Raw genomic sequence first — 17,237 nt, 5'->3', positions numbered from 1 at the left:
GAAAAAGCTTGCTGACTCCTGCTCCATCATAAAGGATGCTCTCTCAACAGAGTTATATTGCTTAGCATACTCAGTACAGGAACCATATAATAAAAATCCCAAAGTTCAAAAAAGTTTAAAAACTCAAAAATTCCATGAGCACAGTAGTACTTTTGGCACTAAGCCCAAATATTAACAATTACTACTTAACTGAAACTCCATTTCCTGGAAGCAGGAGGAGTCAAACTTCCCTTGCTGTCTGTAAGATCCTAAACACACACATGGATTCTGGCTATTTGCCTCCATGCAGTTGTTTTATGTTTAACTTGTCGAGGACCACAGAACATGTTCACTGTTTAATCAATCCATCCATGCATTCATTTCTGACCTCCACAAATATTTACTGAGCGCCAGGCGCTGTGCTGGGCACTCAGAATCCAAGATGAAGAGCGCTGATGCTGGGACTAAAGGCCACCCAACCGTGGAGAGACACGTCACCATGCAACAAGAAATCGTACGTGACAGGAGTTTGCATGGGGGGGGCATGGGAGCTGGGAGAGGGCTACCTAGCGGTGGGGGGAGGGGAGTCACGGAGCTCTCTCAGAGAAGCTGATGCCTAATTTTGTTGTTAGTTATTCCTCAAAAGATTGAATATGATAACTTCTGGAATCACCTAACCCTCCCCTGTCCACCGGGAGCGTCACATGAGAGTGAAGCCAATTGTCCCTGAGGCAGCAATGGCCACAGACAAGGAAGGGGCTGGCCTGACAAGTAAGGAGTGGAGAGTGACCAACCCCACTGCCTCCAGAGCCCCAACTGCCTCCAAGTTCCAGGGATACTTCTAAAGCTTGTGCACGTGCATGCACACACACACCTCCTCCTTTTGCACTTGTGGGCTAATTTTTCTTTAAATTGCAAGCCCTTTCCAGAAGGCAGGACTAGGTGTGCACGACCCCTGTTACAGCGCCTGGCCTCACATGAGCCAACAGTGAGGCGTGAGTCTACAAGCTGACTGATAACCACCAGGTGACAAGGAAGGAGGCAGCAGGTCTGGAAAGAGACCTTGACCAGTGTTCAAGTCACAACGTCCTCCTCCTGTGACTGCAAAGAGGGTGGACATTGACCACTCGGTAAGGTTGCCCATTCCCCGTGCTCTCCCGAGTGGCAGGATGAGGCCAGGGGGTGACCCTCCAGGAGGATCCGTGGAAAACGGGGAGGGCCCTCTGTGGCGGGCTTCAATCATCGACTTTCTGAGGGGTTTGACGTCAGCTATTAGAGACTCAATCACAAGAGCCTTGAACGCTCAGGGCTTCCACAACCTCCCATGAAACTTCAGGTTTTCCTTGTGTGAGAGTTGGTGCCTTTGAGGAAAGAGGAATTTTGCCTCCTCGTGACCGAGTTGATGGATTGGGGTCCTCCTGCCCCATCAGCTCCCAACATCCTCCCCACCTCTGGTCACGTTCTCACTTTCATCCTCATCTCACTCTCTGACTGCCACATTAGGGACACTAGTGATAGCTAAAGTAGTTTTGTGGCCTATATCCTCCTGTTCCTTTACACCAGTTCGAGGCAATGGTTTTAATATTCAATCAGGAAAACAGAATTGTATATTGGGAAAAATAGGAGTATTTCAATTCCCAAGACAGTAGGCAGCCTATCCAATACCATCTCTCCACAAATTTTTTAAAATGATCATTTTCTCTGTTGTTTTACGAAAAGAGAGTTTTTAAAATGCAGCTTTAGTTAATCAGCTTAAAGATGCAGAGGAAAATGGTGACTTGAACGCAGCAAAAATGCCATTTGATCTTCAAACTATGGGACTTCGATGCAACCTCTTCAAATAAAGCTAAAGGGAACTGATAAATATCATCTTGTTTTAGACAAATGCAACATTCGAGTTGAACAAACCTGAAAGATCCTCTTACCAAAGCTGTCACTCACTAGCTGGGCCGGCTCACCGGGCCTGACGCCAACTGAGCGGTCCAGATCAGCTAGTTCGTGAGTACCCAGGGTTAGAACCCTCGTCTTACAACCATTTATTCCGAGCCTTTTTATTACACCATCCTTGCTATTCACAGTTTCTCCAAACACCTTAGTTTTGCCAATTTGGGTGGGAATCCACGAAGATGTCGGATGCAAAGCTGAGAGGCTGCAGAAGCTGTGGGGAACCCTGCGTGTTGATGCTCCTGACAGGGAGCCCAGCTCCACTGCACCCAACAAATCTACCTTCTTCCTAAAACTCTCCGAAGAAAAGAGCCAGAGTTCCAAGAACAAAACAAAAGAAACTCTCCATGTCCCATGGTTCTGATAACTCCCACTGGCAGTCCTTCTGACGAGGTTTATCTCTGAGTTCACAGTAAGTCTGTGGTCTACACACAGCTGCAGTTAGGGACCACTGGAAGGAGATTGGATATGGGACCCAAAGCATATGCCATTCCAATTTCAAGAGAATTCTTTATCCAAAAAGAAGTGCCCAGTTTACATATGCAGATACCCTGGTGGACTTGCCCCAAATTTAATTTACACATACGCAGAGACTGAGTACAAGGAGACGTATTCATCCTATAAAAGGCAAACTCCATCAAAACCAAAACATGGTCAATGAACTTGATTTCCTTACCAGCTGCTGGCCTTTGGGGCCCCATCCTGCATATTGAAGTTTTGCATTGCTGACTTCTGGTGGATCCAGACTTTGAGGGTCCCTGAAAGAAAAAAATCAACAAAGCAATATGGTGGGAAACAAGAATTTAAGATGCTATACCTTACTCCTTTCTCCTTCCACTGCACCAATTTCAGGAGCTTGTGTTATTAGATAATATGTCTCATTTGGCCTCCATTAGATTTCTTCAGATGTATATAATTTACATGAAGCTGAAATAGGCCCACCACCACTTAACCCAAACAGTAAATATTCATCCAGAGAGAACATGCAGAGAGGTGTGTAGATCAATTTTGAAAATATCCAGAATGGTCAAAATTAAAAAGAGAAATGCACAGCTATGCAGCAATAAATCCCCCCAAAGTACAGCTCCAACTTTGGCTGTCCTGGCAGGTAGGTTTTTTCCTAAGCATAATGCCAGTCATTCTGACCTTCTAAAACCAGTGCCCTCAGGACAGAGTCCACCCTTCAGTTAGTGATGATAGGGAGGAAGGAAGGGAAGCAGAGGGAGACAGAGAGAGAGAAGGAGTGAGGGGAAGATTGAAAGTTTTTTTCTTATCAAACATCACTTATATTTTTCATTTTTAATTTATTCACATGCAAAATACCACACTAACAAAATCCTGCCTATGTACTTAAATAAAGGTCGTAATGAATAAAAGTCATAATGAAAAAATCTAACTTTTATAAGTTTTAAATATTTCGTATGTTTTGTAGCTACCACTGTCTACAACATGTAGAAAAGACTGATTTTCACATTTCTTTGGGATGATACCGTGCCCCATAAAGAATTATACCCGTGTTCTGCTGAACAGGCCAGACTCCGTCAGGTGGCTCCCTATCACTTGGCTATAATGTTTGTTATGCAGAAGACAGAGCTGTGCATGCGCTCCTTCATCTATAGAGAGACTATGGTTGAGTGGTCTTTGGAAAAGGAAGATGCTGTATTTTAGGAGTTGCTTGAATAAAGGAGATGAGGCAAGAAGGGAAGGGAGGTGAGGTGGGTTGAATCAGCAGGAAGTTCTAAAATAACTGATTAATAATAGGACCAGGATAAGACAGAATCCATGGAGAGTAAAAGTTGTTGGGGAAGCTGAGCTAGTCTGCAATGCAATGTTGTAGATTGCGTCCCTGGGTCTGGAGAAGCCAGGGAAGCTTGAAGATGGGTGATAAGGTGCCGAGTAAGGGATGAGAGTGGCAGTGGGAATCAGCTAGGAAGGCCGACACAGGGCAGTCAGAAGAGTAAAGGGGGTCTTAACAGTCCGGGTTCCAAGTGAATTCTGAGAAACCCTCCCATTTGCATGCTTTTAATGTTTCAAAGTATTTTCATGAACATGGGTGATTTCCTCTTTAACCTGGGGTACAGAAAGTCTTTCTAAGGATGACCCCAAATCCAGAAGTGATAAAATGAGAGAGTAATAAAATTGACTACATAAAAATTTTTAAATTTTTGCATGACAAAAACATCACAAACAAAAGACAACTTACAAACCGGGAGAAAATATTCATAACATATACCATGGACAAAAGGCTAATATCCCTAACATATAAGGAATTCTAACCTACTGAGGTTACAAAAGACGAAAAAAAACCCAACCAGAAATATGAGAAAAACACGTAAACAGACAATTCACAAAAGATATAAAAATGATCCTCAATGTACCAAAAAGTACTCAAACTCATGAAAAATTAGAAAAACACAAAGTGAAACTGCACTGAGTTATCATTTCTCACCTATGCAACTGGCCCCCCCAAAAGAAAGAAAAGTATGATGCATTGTGCTGGTGAGGCTGCAGGAAAACAGGTGTTCTCGTACTTTGCTGGCAGAGATGCAAACTGGTACAAGAAACTTGGTGATACCTAATAAAACGCACAACTAACTTCTGACCTAGAACACTTCCGAGAAGATACACCTCCAACAATACAAAAATGCATAGGCAGAAGGTTATGTTCATTGCAGCTTTGTAACTACAAAATATTGGAAACAATATGCGGTTGAATAAACCATGGTACACTCATACAGCGGAGTATGGTACAGCTGTACAAAAGAATGAAGGTCTCTATAAAATGATATGGAGTTATGCAAAGCCCAATAGAGTGTCTATAGTATGTTATCCATCATATAAGAGATATAAGAAAATATATATGTGTCTCTTCATCTGTGAAAAGAAGAAATACAGGAAGCAGAAACCAGAGAACAGAGATTGGTAGTGTGTAGGGGGTGGGTGGAAAGAAGGAGGGTTTGGGAAACGGCATCACTGGGATGAGGAAGGAGGAGCATTTTCTGGTATATTTATTGGTAAAACAGTCTATCTTAGACCATAGTAGGGTTTCACATCCTCTTTACACATTCCAAAAATAAAACAAACAATTAAAAACAACCAGGATGTGAGGGAACTCATAATGGAATAGAAACACTGACAACAGCACAGAACCGTATTACAAATGCAGTGCAAAACTACACTGAGGGGGTGGGGAAGAAAAGAACCGACACAAGCAACTTGGGCAAAAGCATCTTGACTGGATGCCATGGAGATGAAGAAAAAAGGAACTGCTGTAATGTAGTGACTCCGTGCTTCTCAGAGGGCTGGCAATCTGAGACTGCTTTACAGAATTAGCCTATTATGAAATATCAAATATCTTGGAGATAATGAGAGCTGGGTTTCTCACTGTTGGAGAAAAAAGTTATAAGGAGAACGGGGAGGCTAAAAGAAACTGTGTGATGCTGGGTTGGAATCAGAGGTATCAGTACAAACTCATGGTTTTTAATGTATACACAGAGAGATCCAAAATATAGATATGTGTGTACCCACAGGTTATACATCCATATATATCTTTGCTCTGCTCGTGGAGAGGCCCAGTAACAATGAGGACACCCCGTGACCATAGCTTGGTCTCTAAACACCATCTTCCAACAAAAAAAGTAAATAAGACTCCTAGGAAAAGTCACTGTATCCAGGCTGGAGCAGGAAAAGTACGGGGTGAGTTTGGAAAGTAAGGACATACTCAAAAAACATAGAGGCTTGTTGAAAGAATGCAGAGGCCAACCTAAAGAAGTTTCTCATGAACAAAGCCGGAATAATTTGAGCAGCAAAATAATTAATGACAGTATCAGGTTAACTCATAGAATAAAATAAATATCCATGAGTCCATATTAATACAGATAAGTAATCAAATAACTAAACAAAAGGGGGAGGAGAGCCAGCTCTTCTTCACGATAGAATCCAACTGATAAATGCAGAAGGAAGGAAGGAATGAGCATCTCCCGTGAAGTAAACCACAGCAATGAACGATGCAGACAAGAGCCACTAAAATTAGTGGGTGAAAGTCTGGAGAGAAACAGAATTTTCACAGACTCAAAGTATCTTCCCCAAGATATTTATCAACCACAAAGGGGACAACAGCAACTTTGCAGTGGAGAAACCTGGCAGACAGCTGCTTGAGACTGAGGGTAGTGTCACCAGAAATTAGACACATCGACATCATGGACCCTTCGGTGCGATGCCCCAAGAAGGAGAAAGCATCATATATGTGATGCTTTTGCCAAAAATGCATAACTTCACTCCAATCATGAGAAAACTTCAGAAAAACTCAAACTGAGGCATGCTTCACAAAATAACTAACCAAGACAAGGAAAGACTGAGAAAATGTTTCAGACTGAAGGGGACCGAGAATAAATAACATCTAAAGGAATGTGGAATCCTGAGACAGAAAAAAGACATTGGTAGAAAAATTGGTAAAATTCAAATAAGGCCTGTAGTTGAATTAATAATATTGTACCAACGTTAATTTCCTGTTCTCGATCATGATAGTGTGATGATAAAATACACTAACAGCAGAAGAAGTGAGGTGAGGACTATAAGAGAATTCTTTGTACTATTTTTACAACTTTCCTTTGTCTAAAATTACTTCAAAATAAAAAGCTAAAAAGTTCCAAAGAATTTTAATAGCTTATATCTCATTGGTTTTAAAAATTACTATAGAAAGGAATGGAAAGTTAGAAAATTTCCCTCCCAGCATACTGTGATCTTGATATTGAATTTAAAAATATTACTTCCATGTCTAGCACAGCATAGGCACCCAATACATGCATTTGAATAAACAAACAAGTGAGTAAGTATCGGTGAGCTATGGAGGTGGTGCTAAGTAAAAGAATTTTTGCAAGTTTAAAGACAAACCTAATGGATTCACCTGGCCTGGGCTTATTTAGAATTTTCCAAGCACAGAGGGCAGGCTAGGAGACCAGAAAAATGTTTAAATTCCATAGCTTTACTTAATATTGAAATTCACTGTTAGATTACAATTTCTAGCAGGTGTCTTGGATATTCCGGAACAGCAGGAGATTAACACTCTTTAACCTAGGTGTGAGTTCCCATCAGTGCTCACTGGAAACAGACTCTCAAGCGGATAAAGTGCTCAGAAGATTGCAGCTGCACCAGGGCGGGTACGCCACGGTCACACATGCCTGCCAACTTTATGACCTCTACTTCTCTGGGTGTGGGAGACCTTTACTCCCTCTCTAAAGCTGCCCTGCCCTCATCGCCTTCATACTAGACAAGTTTCTACAGCACGAAGGCAGCAAAGTAATAGGAAGAACCACGGGCGAGCGATCGGAAGTCCGGCACCCGAACTCCAGCTTCACGACACAGATCACGCGGCCGGGGCAGCTCTCAGACGGGCCTTAGTCCCTTCTACCGAAGAATGGGGATAATAACTATTCTTTCCCCCACAGAACGGTCATGAAAATCAAGAGAAACAGTGAACATTACTTGATAAACTCTAGCACACTCTAGAGAGGTAATTGTTTTTATTTTTTTCTAGCTAGTGAATCTCTCTCTTTCTCTTTAAACTAAATCAATGACTCCAAGATGCCAGAAGTGAGCTGCCTCCTGAATCAGCACGATTGTCGATTGTCGAAGGAAAACACCAGGGTGTACCTCACACAGGCGAGGAAGCTGGGATGTGGGGGAAAGAATTCCAGGAGGCTGTAAATTTAAATCTGAATTCTGCCACCAACTAGCAGTGAGGGCTTGGGGCAATAGAGAAACTCAATCTGTTTGTTTTCTCGTGTATAAAATAATAATGCTTGCCTCATAAGATTGGATTCATCAACACACTGTATATGAAAAAACAGAGCTTACCTAGTAGATATTCTGCAAATGCCAGTTTATTCACTGGTACACGTAAATATTCAAGTCGATCATGCACCACTATCTATATGTAACTTTACAAAAGCTCCAATAATTTATCAGATATAAGGACGAATTTACTCCATAGAACTCAGCAACCAAACCATGGCCTAAATTCCTGTGTTAGATGGGAGCTTGAGTTTAGGACCTCAGCCCTCAACCATGCCCTCCTCATTGGTTTCTACAAAATAAACCTATATTTTTGCACTGGAATGTCATGGTATCAGATTCTTATGCTTTCGGGTTAAAAGCGGATTTCAGGGAGATCTCTTCCACCTTCCCCTCCATGTGGGGGTCCTTTCTCCAATGACTGACTTGAGGGTCATTCATCGTCTGCTTAAACCTCCCATTGAATGGCTTCCCTTGCACAATCCTTTCTCTGCCCCAGCCGAGTAAATGCCCAACTTGGGTTTGTGCTCAATGCGTGCCCCTCACAGAAACACGTAGACCACTGGCAACTACCAGGGAAAAGCACAAAGCCAAATGCAGTCTCTACCTCAGCTGGACACTAACCCATCTCATTATTACAACCAAGTCTTGGTTAGTCATGTTCTTCTCAATGATGATTCCAATCTTTCCTGCTCTTTGCACACCCCCTTTTATCTACTGCGGCCCTTTCTCTGAGCAGATGGCCACACGTGGCAGACAGGGCAGAAAGGCACTGTTCTGATCACCTTCCAGGAAGAACTTACTGTTCAGCTGCAATGTGCATTGATGGCGGTTCACGTCATCAGAGCTGGCTTCAGTTTCAAGCACAGGTCATTCTCTCATGCGCCAGCTCAGTGACTGAGCACGGCAGGGGTCCTGGAGCCTGACATGTCCACTAGTGCGGGGTCCTCCACTGGGCAATCTTTGCTTGGAGCTCCCTGTTGGGTTGTCCCATGTGGCCAAATCTGCATGAGTCTGAGGTCAAATTCTGCTTCCTTCCGACTTTCCCTTCTCAGCTGTCACATTTGCGCTGTGGCCTGAAGCCTTTCCCTCCTAACCTTGCTTGCTCCCCCTTTTGTCTTTCACAGGCATCGCTCTCAACAAACCTGCATGTTCAGCCTTTGCTTCTGAGAAGACGCAACTGGCACCCAGGCTCCCTGCCACTGACACAGCTGCTCCCTCCACCCACACATTTAGGCATCCGTCCATCCCACCTCAGTCTCAGAGCATGAGGCATCCCCTTTCCTATCTAGGCCAGCTCCTCCTTCTCTCCCTCCTTTTCCATTCCAGCCTAGAACCATGAAATCCCTTCCTTTCCACTTACCCTTATGGAAATTTTTATTTATTATTTTTTATTACTAAACTTTATTTTCCAGAGTAGTTTCAGGTTTACAGAAAAATCGAGCAGAAACTAGAGCTCCCATAGACCCCTCTGCCCCTGCCCTCAGTTTCTTGAGTTACTAACATCTTGCATTGGTGTGGTACATTAGTTACAACTGATGCACCAATATTAATACATTATTATTAACTAAATTCTGTAGTTGACATTGGGGTAAACATACATTGCCTTGCATGTTCCATGGGTTTTGGGAAATGCATAATGTCATGTAGCTGCCATTACAGAATCATACAGAAGAGTTTCACTGCCCTACAGATGCTCTGGGCTCCACCTGTTCCTCCTTCCTCCCTTTCCTCCAACCCCTGACAACCACTGATCTTTTTACTGTCTCCATAGTTTTGTCTTTTCCAGAATGTCAGAGTTAGAATCCTACTGCCTTTTCAGATTGGCTGCTTTCACTTAGCGACATATATTTAAGGATCCTCCATGTGTTTTTGTGGCTTAAACTTTTATGTAGCTTCAGCCTCCTCCAGGATTTGCTCAATCTGCTCTTTCTATCTGCATCCTCTCTCTTTGTTCTTACTCCTTTCCTAAGGCTACTCTCCCATCTAAGTACAAAACAAGTGAGACAAAGGAAGGAACAAAAAACACCTTAATGGACACAGCTTCTCCATCCATTGACGATCCACCCCTACTTGTCTTCCCACCTGGACTTAAGTAAGTAGATCACATGCAGTGGTCATTTTCTGACCTTCCACCCCACCCTCAATCCATTGGAATGTGCTTCCATCCCATTGTGAAGCTGAAACTGCTGTCTTGAGATTTTCCATTAGCATCGAATTGCCAAATTCCCTCTCCGTGGGCTCTTCTTCCTCTGCCTGCTCTTTAGAAGGGAGCATCCTGGGCTCCCGAGAGCAGCACCCGCTCCTCTCATCCCACACGCCCCCACCCCAGGCAGTCTCCTTCACCGTCATGGTCAACTACAATTCCTATTCTGAGGAGCACCAAGACCACATCCCTAGACCAGGTCTCTCCCCAAACTTCAGACAGTGTACAGGACATCTTCATGTGGACATCCCACCAGTCCTTAACGTTAACACGTGTGAAACTGAGCCCTGTCTGTCCCCTTTCTTCAGTGATGGCATCACAACCCACCCAGGCATGCAAGCTAGAAACCTGCTGCAGGCCTCTTGGAGGTCAACTAGCCAAAGCCACGTGTCGTGTCATGGTCAAATTGTGTCTCCCAGAGAGATATGCTGAAGCCCCAACTCCCAGTACCCATGAATATGACCTCATTTTCAAATAGGGTCTTTGCAGATAAATCAATTGATAAGGCCATTCTCAAAGGGGAGTGGGGCCCTAATCCAATAACTGGCGTCTTTATAAGAAGAGAGGACACACAGAACAGACACAAAGGGAAAATGCCATGTGATGATGGAGGCAGAGATTGGAGTGGGGCAGTCACAAGCGGAGGAGCGCCAAGGACCACCTGCATCCACAGAAGCTGGAAGAAGCAAGGAAATGTCGCCCCTGCAGGTTTCAGACACAGCATGGCCTCTGACCCCTGGATTCCAGACTGCAGCCCTCCAGAACTGGGAGAGAATGAATTTCTGTTGTTTTAAGGCACCCAGTTTGTGGTAATTTGCTACTGAAACCCCAGGAAACTAACATGCCCTTCATTTCTCAGACGAATGGAGGCCCCAAGTGGATAAGTGATTAGTGCTTAAGGACACAGAGCTGATTAGCTTTTGTTTGAAGATTAATCTCCTGCTTTGGTCAAAGGGAGAAAAGGAAATCTCCAACTGACTTAAGGAACAAAGTAGAAAAAGTAAACCCCGAGGGAGTTCTATCTGCTAAGGCTCTTGCTGCGTCCACCTCACGGTGGTTCCTGTGGAGCAGGATCTTCTCCCAGGGCAGGGGTCCTGGGCGCCACCTTCCAACATGGAGGACCACTAGCAGTGCTCTCTGCCCTAAGCCCAAGACATTTCATTGTCATCAAATGATTTCCCATCGTGGACTGGATTATTCTGAAATTCTTAGGGGGCTGTGTGTCTGTGTGTTTATGTGTGAGAGAGAAAGAAAGAGAGAGAGAGAGAGTGAATGAAAGACAGACAGAGAATGAGAAAGAGAATGGATGAAGGTATGTATTTATTTATTTTGGGGTTGGTTAGTGTTCTCGCCCCATTTTTCTATCTTTCTTTTTAGTTATTCATTTATTTTAAAGAATCCATGGCAGGCTCTGTGATGAATCATCTCCAGAGTGGAGATGGATTGGTAAAAAAAATGATTAAGGAAGAATAAAATTATCTGGACTTACTATATCTCAAAATAATCATGCAATCCATTCTGATTTTGCTTATTTGAGCAATAAACAAAACAGGGCATAAATCATGTTGAGTTTTGAAGAGTAAATTAGTATAGCAAAGTTTACTCATTTATCTTCCTAAGCTAGTTTCAGGAATTGAAAAGCTTCCCAACAAAAAGAGCATTTGGAAAAGAAAAGCAAGAAATTACTTTTCTGGCTCCTAAGCTTTCATGGAGAAAGACATCAAAAAATAGTACTTTCAATGCCAAATAATATGTGTTTTTGGAGTCTTCCCACGTGCTTAGCATGTCGGGAAATATAAAAATATAAGATACATCCCAGTTCTAGAAGAGTGTCTGCCACATTGTAGATGCCCATAGATATTGATTAAATAATGAATAAATGGATGGAAGGACGAATAAATGGGATGCAGTTTAATCACCAATTGCTGATTGATTAGAGTTGGTAAGACCTTAAACTCACACAGCACTTAAGGATTTGTGTTATCATCTTTTACTTATATCTTAAATTATATAATTAAATTCTTGAGGGCAGGAATCCTCATAGGCATAAATTATTCCTGAGTGACCAACATTCGAGTACATAACCTACTATGAATGTCAAGATGTCTCTGTGTCTGTGGTGTGGCAGAAGTTCCTCTCCTTGTGAAAGATCTGGATCTACAAGTTCTGAGGCAGATGGTCTACTCACGGAAAGAGTGATGCGGGCGGCTCCTTCTGAAATATTTGTGACGTATCCCTCGTCCAATTCACAGCATACTTTAACACATAAGATCACAAATATAAGTACTAAATAAAGTCACAGGGAAAGATTTTCTAAATAAAGGGCAACTTGTGTCTTATTTGTCACTGTATACCCAGGGTCTGGAGCAGTGCTCAATAAACCATTGCTTAAGGAGAAATGAGAGAGCAGTGGGGAGGGTCTGGGGTGTTAGCTAAATGACACAGCGTATCTTGGGGACGATGAAATGTTCTAAAATTGCATGTGGTGATGGTTGCACAACTCTGGGAATGCACGAAAAGCCACTGCATTGTACAGTTTAAACGGACGAACTGCATGGTACGTGAATTACATCTCAACAAAGCTGGGACAGGGAGGAGGAGGGGGAGGAGGGAGAGGAGGAGGATGAGAAGGTGGAGGGGGACGAGGAGCAAGAGGAGGAGCAGCCCTCGCTGAGGCTGCGGCCAGGGCCTTGGGCCTCATCTGCAGACTCTAGGTTCCAGGTTATTTCTATTCTGCCTCACCCCCGCCTGATGACGTAGTGTCAGCCTCCGTGCTCTTAATGCTTCCTCAGGATGCGCTCCCTGAGCTGGAATTCCTGCCCTTCCTGGCTGGAAAGGGGGACAATCTCAAAGGAGGCAGAAGCAGGCAGCAAGCCTGAGCAGCGCTAGGGAGGAGCTCCCATGCTGTCCCTCTGGATGGAACTGGAGAAGAGTAGCTGGACTAAAGTGCCCAACCCCTTCCCTTTTCCTGCCACACCCCAGGATGAATGAATGTTCCGTCAATGGGGAGCTCTCCTCAAAAGTAGGTATAAAAGGAGCCAGCCCTGGGAAAATTAACCAGCTCTCAGCTTGGCCTCCAACCCTCCAGGAAGCTCACTCCTCTGCTGCTCAGAGGAGGCCCCACCCTCCCCCGCTGCTGACACCCAAGCCTGCTCACTCTACACAGCTTTGTATAACCCAGAACTTTCCATCCTCTTTTTTCTGCCATCACAACATACCTCTCCCTGGTCCCATTCCTCCAGGGCCTGCTCTCTAAGAGTAGACATCTAGTCAAGGTGATAAACACACATCACACGCTCTTGGGTGAAATTACACATGAACAATTTGGAAGCAATGTCTTCCCTCCTTCCTGTTCTGAGCATGAAGGAACGTGGCCTTTGAATTCAGACATGGGCCTGAACCCCAGGGTCTCCACTTACAATCTGTGTGGCCTTTGGGCAAATCACTGAACCTTTCTGAGAGTCCGTTTTCTTCTCTTTGAGATGGGGCTGTTCCTCATTGGGTTACTGTGAGGTTTAAATGAGGAGATGAACATAAAAGCTGAGCCCAGCAGCTGGGTCCTGGAAATCAGTTCAACGGTGTTGCTGCTGTGGTGTTACGGCTGTTAATGGCGGAGGAGGCGGGAGACCGGGAGAGGGAGAAGAAGAAGAAATGCATACAATCCACTTGTTCAAGCCTTTTCCAAAATAAGATGGTCTACGTTGTGTAAAGCACGCAGCAATGTCACGCAACGTCAGGACTCAGGCAATCTTCTACAGGTGGAATGACAGTGTGGACATCCTCTAGGTTCAGAAAACAATGAGTTGTGCCAGCCTGGGCATGTGAGTCAACTCCTCTCTAACAATTAGTGTAACCCTTGCCTCTCTTGCAGTTGGAATAAATCCATTTGTTTACCATCTTATAGGTTTCACCTTATACCATAGAGAGAATTAAAAACTAGTTTGTGATCACTTCAAGGGCTTTCTGTTCCTACTCTTTGCTAAAATCCCATTACAGAACAAAAGAGCTTAAGAAGCCTGCCTCAAAATGAAATACACACTGAGAGGAAGTCAGTGATTTCTTCTCAGCATGTCAGGAGCAAAATGAGACTCGAGCCTTGGCGGGCTGGGGAAAATGGGAGTTTCTGAGAGGATGAAGAGAAGCTCTTTAAGAAGTGGATGGATGTTAATGTAGCCAATTCAGAAAGGTACTTCTTCCTGCTTCTTCCCACTGAGAGGGTTTGATCTCCTCTGGGTCCTTTCCTGGTGCTTTTTCATTTTCTCCATCAGTTCACTGGCGTCAGCTCCAGCTTTGGGGGAATCTGCTCTCATTGGCCTAGAGAACAAATTGCTCAAAACCCTTAACCAGGATGTGGTTTTAGTAAACATAAATTGTGCAAAAGACAAGTGATCAAAACCTTAAAACTCCACAGCTACTTGAAAGATTTCCTCGGTGGTTTAGAAGACACGTTGGTATCGATTACCAGCCCTGCGTAGTTGAGGAGTGAAAACAGGTTTACACAAGGCAGTGTGTGACAGTGAAGTGAGTCCTGAATAGGAATCGGGACTGGTCCGGGCACCGCTCATCACTAAGTCAGTATCTCGGCTAAGCCACTTGTCCCATCCTATAAAGGGGGAAGCTGAGTGGTTAAGACCCTTTATCTACCTCACAGTATTTGAGAATGAAGCATACATTGTGTGTGGAATTTCTTTGAAGAGCATAAATGGCTCCATAAAGTCTCAGAATAAGATGGGGTTCATAAACAATAACGTCTCTTCAAATTTCTGACGTTTAGCAATTAATCAAACACTAGGTAGACTGACAGACTGCCAAAATTTCAATAGAAGGAAAACAACAGAAGGAAAACAATAGAGTGTTAAGACCGGCGGGGACCCCTGCAGTGGCCCTGTTTCACCACGAAATCTCGTGAATCCACAGGGTCCGCACACTCTTGTTAATCACTAGAAAGCATCATCACAGATATGGGGGGGACGTCACATTTTCAGTTTCCTTTTCCTATACTTAAAACATTTATTTCTACTGTGTCTCAAAGGTATTCACAAACAATTTCTATTTTTCTATTCAATCACCTCTTCCAACAAGAGTTGGGAAAGTGGGCCAGTTGGATATCCAGCAGAAACGGTAGACAGTTTGGAGATTTGCCATTGCTGGTTTAAGCAGTAAGAAATGATACTGTTTAAATATGGGCCCCGCGTATCTGGATGGGAGGCCACAGGTCTACTTATTAAGCAGGAAGTCTGCTTATTGCTTAATTTAAGCCTGCGGAAAGCTGAGATAAGGAAGATCGCCTTTCGCACAAGGAGAAAAGGGCTCTGTTAGACAACGCTCTCTGAAGATGATCTTCAAGGTGTACATCTGAGCTTCAGGACAAAGTGCGTGTGCTGTGGTTAGCAAATGCACATTTAGCATACCTATCATATTCAAAACATAGACTGCAGAGAGAAGACAGCAGAATCTTTCTGGCCTGTGTAGCACATGGGGTTTTTCAAACAAGGCCACCACAATATTTCTGGTCCCAAATGCTTTTTTACAATCTTGGTGCTCCTCATCCCAAGATGGAGCTTATTTCTTTGAAACTGGGTGGGGCTTTTTGACCTCATCAGTGAGCTGAACGCAGCAGAACTGCCTCAGATTCCTGGGGCTACGTCGCAAAGGCAACCATGCACTCCCCCAGGTCTCATTCTTGGGAGACCCTCCTGTGGAAATCAGCCACCATGCTGTGAGGGAGCTCAAGCCACATGGAGAGTCACATAGAGGTGTTTTAGACAGCAGACCCAGCTGGGGTCTCAGTGACAGCCACCATCAACCTCCAGGCATGAGAGAGGGAGCCTCTGATGAGTTCAGCCCCCAGTCTCCAAGCTGCCCGGCTAACACCGAGGGGAGCAGAGATGAGCTGACTGTTGAGCCCCATGCAAATTGCAGATTTATGAGCAAAATAAATGTTGTCAGTTTTAAACCACTAAGTTTTGGGGTAATTTGATATTCGGTCATGTAACTGCAACATTCACCATGAGTTCATGGAAAAGAAAAAGAGAGTATTGTACGGGGTGTGGTTGAAGGCGGTTGGGACAAAGAGGTCTTCATGGCGTCATGTGAAAGGAGCAGACACTGGACTTGTATACGCAAAAGGAGAGCCACCCTCCTCATGCTCTCCATCATGCTCCTACCAGCCCATCCATCCCTTCTAAGGGGGCAGAGAAGACGAGGGAAGGCAAGAACGCCCCCACCCTCACGATTTCTCCTACATGGACGAGCCAGTGTCCTGTTTGGGAAGTGGGACGCCACCGGTCTCCCTCTGGGGACACCTAACCACCCCTCTCAACTGATGCCTCTTTGTCTCCCCTTCATTTCTCCCCCAGTGTTCTCTCCCTCTCGCTCTGTCTCTCTAAACACCTCTGTTACTTTTTCTTACCTTTTCTATCTACCTGTTAGACATTGATATCTGAATTGTCAAATATTTGGGAGAAGTCACTGGCATCATTTGTAGCGAGGATGGTCAAACCTACCCACTGGGTGGTTCTGAGGATAAATTAGGTTACTTATGCAAGGCTCCGTCAGCATTTCGTTCAGCAGGCCACGAGACTGGTGTTCAGGGAAGAGTCACTGTGCAGTGAGGGACGTGGTGAGTGCTTCTCTAGTCCACAGACCACCTGCATCATGATTACTGAGAGAGTTGCTTAAAAAGGCAGATATCTGGTCTCCACCCCAAGGGTACTGTGCAAAGAGATGACCCTGGACTGCTGGCATCAAGACCCCATGTCACAGCCTCCCTTGCAGTTGGCTGAGGCCTGGCACTAAATTCGGTTGAGTGAAAGTGGTATGTGCAGCTTCTAGGTAGTGTCCTAAAACGGAAGGGGTGTGCCCTTCTTCCCTTTGTTCTTTCCTCTTAGCTAAAAATTCTATGTGATGGCTGGATCTAGAGCAGCCACTATGGAGTGTGAAGAGGAGGCCATCAGGCTGGAGAAGCAATGTGGCGGGCCTGAGTCCCCAACTCTGTGGGCACCAGCCCGGGTATCCATCTCTGGACTTTTACATGTGCAAGAGCAAGTTCTACTTTGTAAAAGCCATGGTTATTTTGGGTTTTCTGTCCTCCAAAAATCTAACTGAATCATACCTAATATACCTAATTCTGGATAGATCCTAGAAATATGCATTTTTATAAGCTCTCTCGATGTCTTAAAAATAAAGATTGAGGGGCTGGCCTGGTGGCACAGCGGTTAAGTGCGCACGTTCCACTTCGGTAGCCCCGGGTTCGCCGGTTCGGATCCCGGGTGCAGACATAGCACTTCTTGGCATGCCATGTTGTGGCAGGCAT

General features: G+C 44.4%; 1 protein-coding gene across 6 annotated transcripts in view; it reads right to left on the bottom strand.

The window, feature by feature from the left end:
• Positions 1-17,237, bottom strand: part of DPP6 (dipeptidyl peptidase like 6) — a 986,698-nt gene that overhangs the window by 182,606 nt on the left and 786,855 nt on the right. For all 6 annotated transcript variants that reach the window (XM_070265304.1, XM_070265306.1, XM_070265308.1 and 3 more), the window contains one exon: positions 2,600-2,681. In XM_070265304.1, the coding sequence (XP_070121405.1) occupies positions 2,600-2,681 (82 nt within the window). The remainder of the gene's footprint in view (positions 1-2,599; positions 2,682-17,237) is intronic.

The sequence above is a fragment of the Equus caballus genome, chromosome 4 (genome assembly GCF_041296265.1).
Source record: "Equus caballus isolate H_3958 breed thoroughbred chromosome 4, TB-T2T, whole genome shotgun sequence".
Taxonomy (NCBI): domain Eukaryota; kingdom Metazoa; phylum Chordata; class Mammalia; order Perissodactyla; family Equidae; genus Equus; species Equus caballus.
The sequence above is the reverse complement of the archived record's forward strand: the minus strand, read 5'-3'. Positions and strand labels throughout refer to the sequence as shown.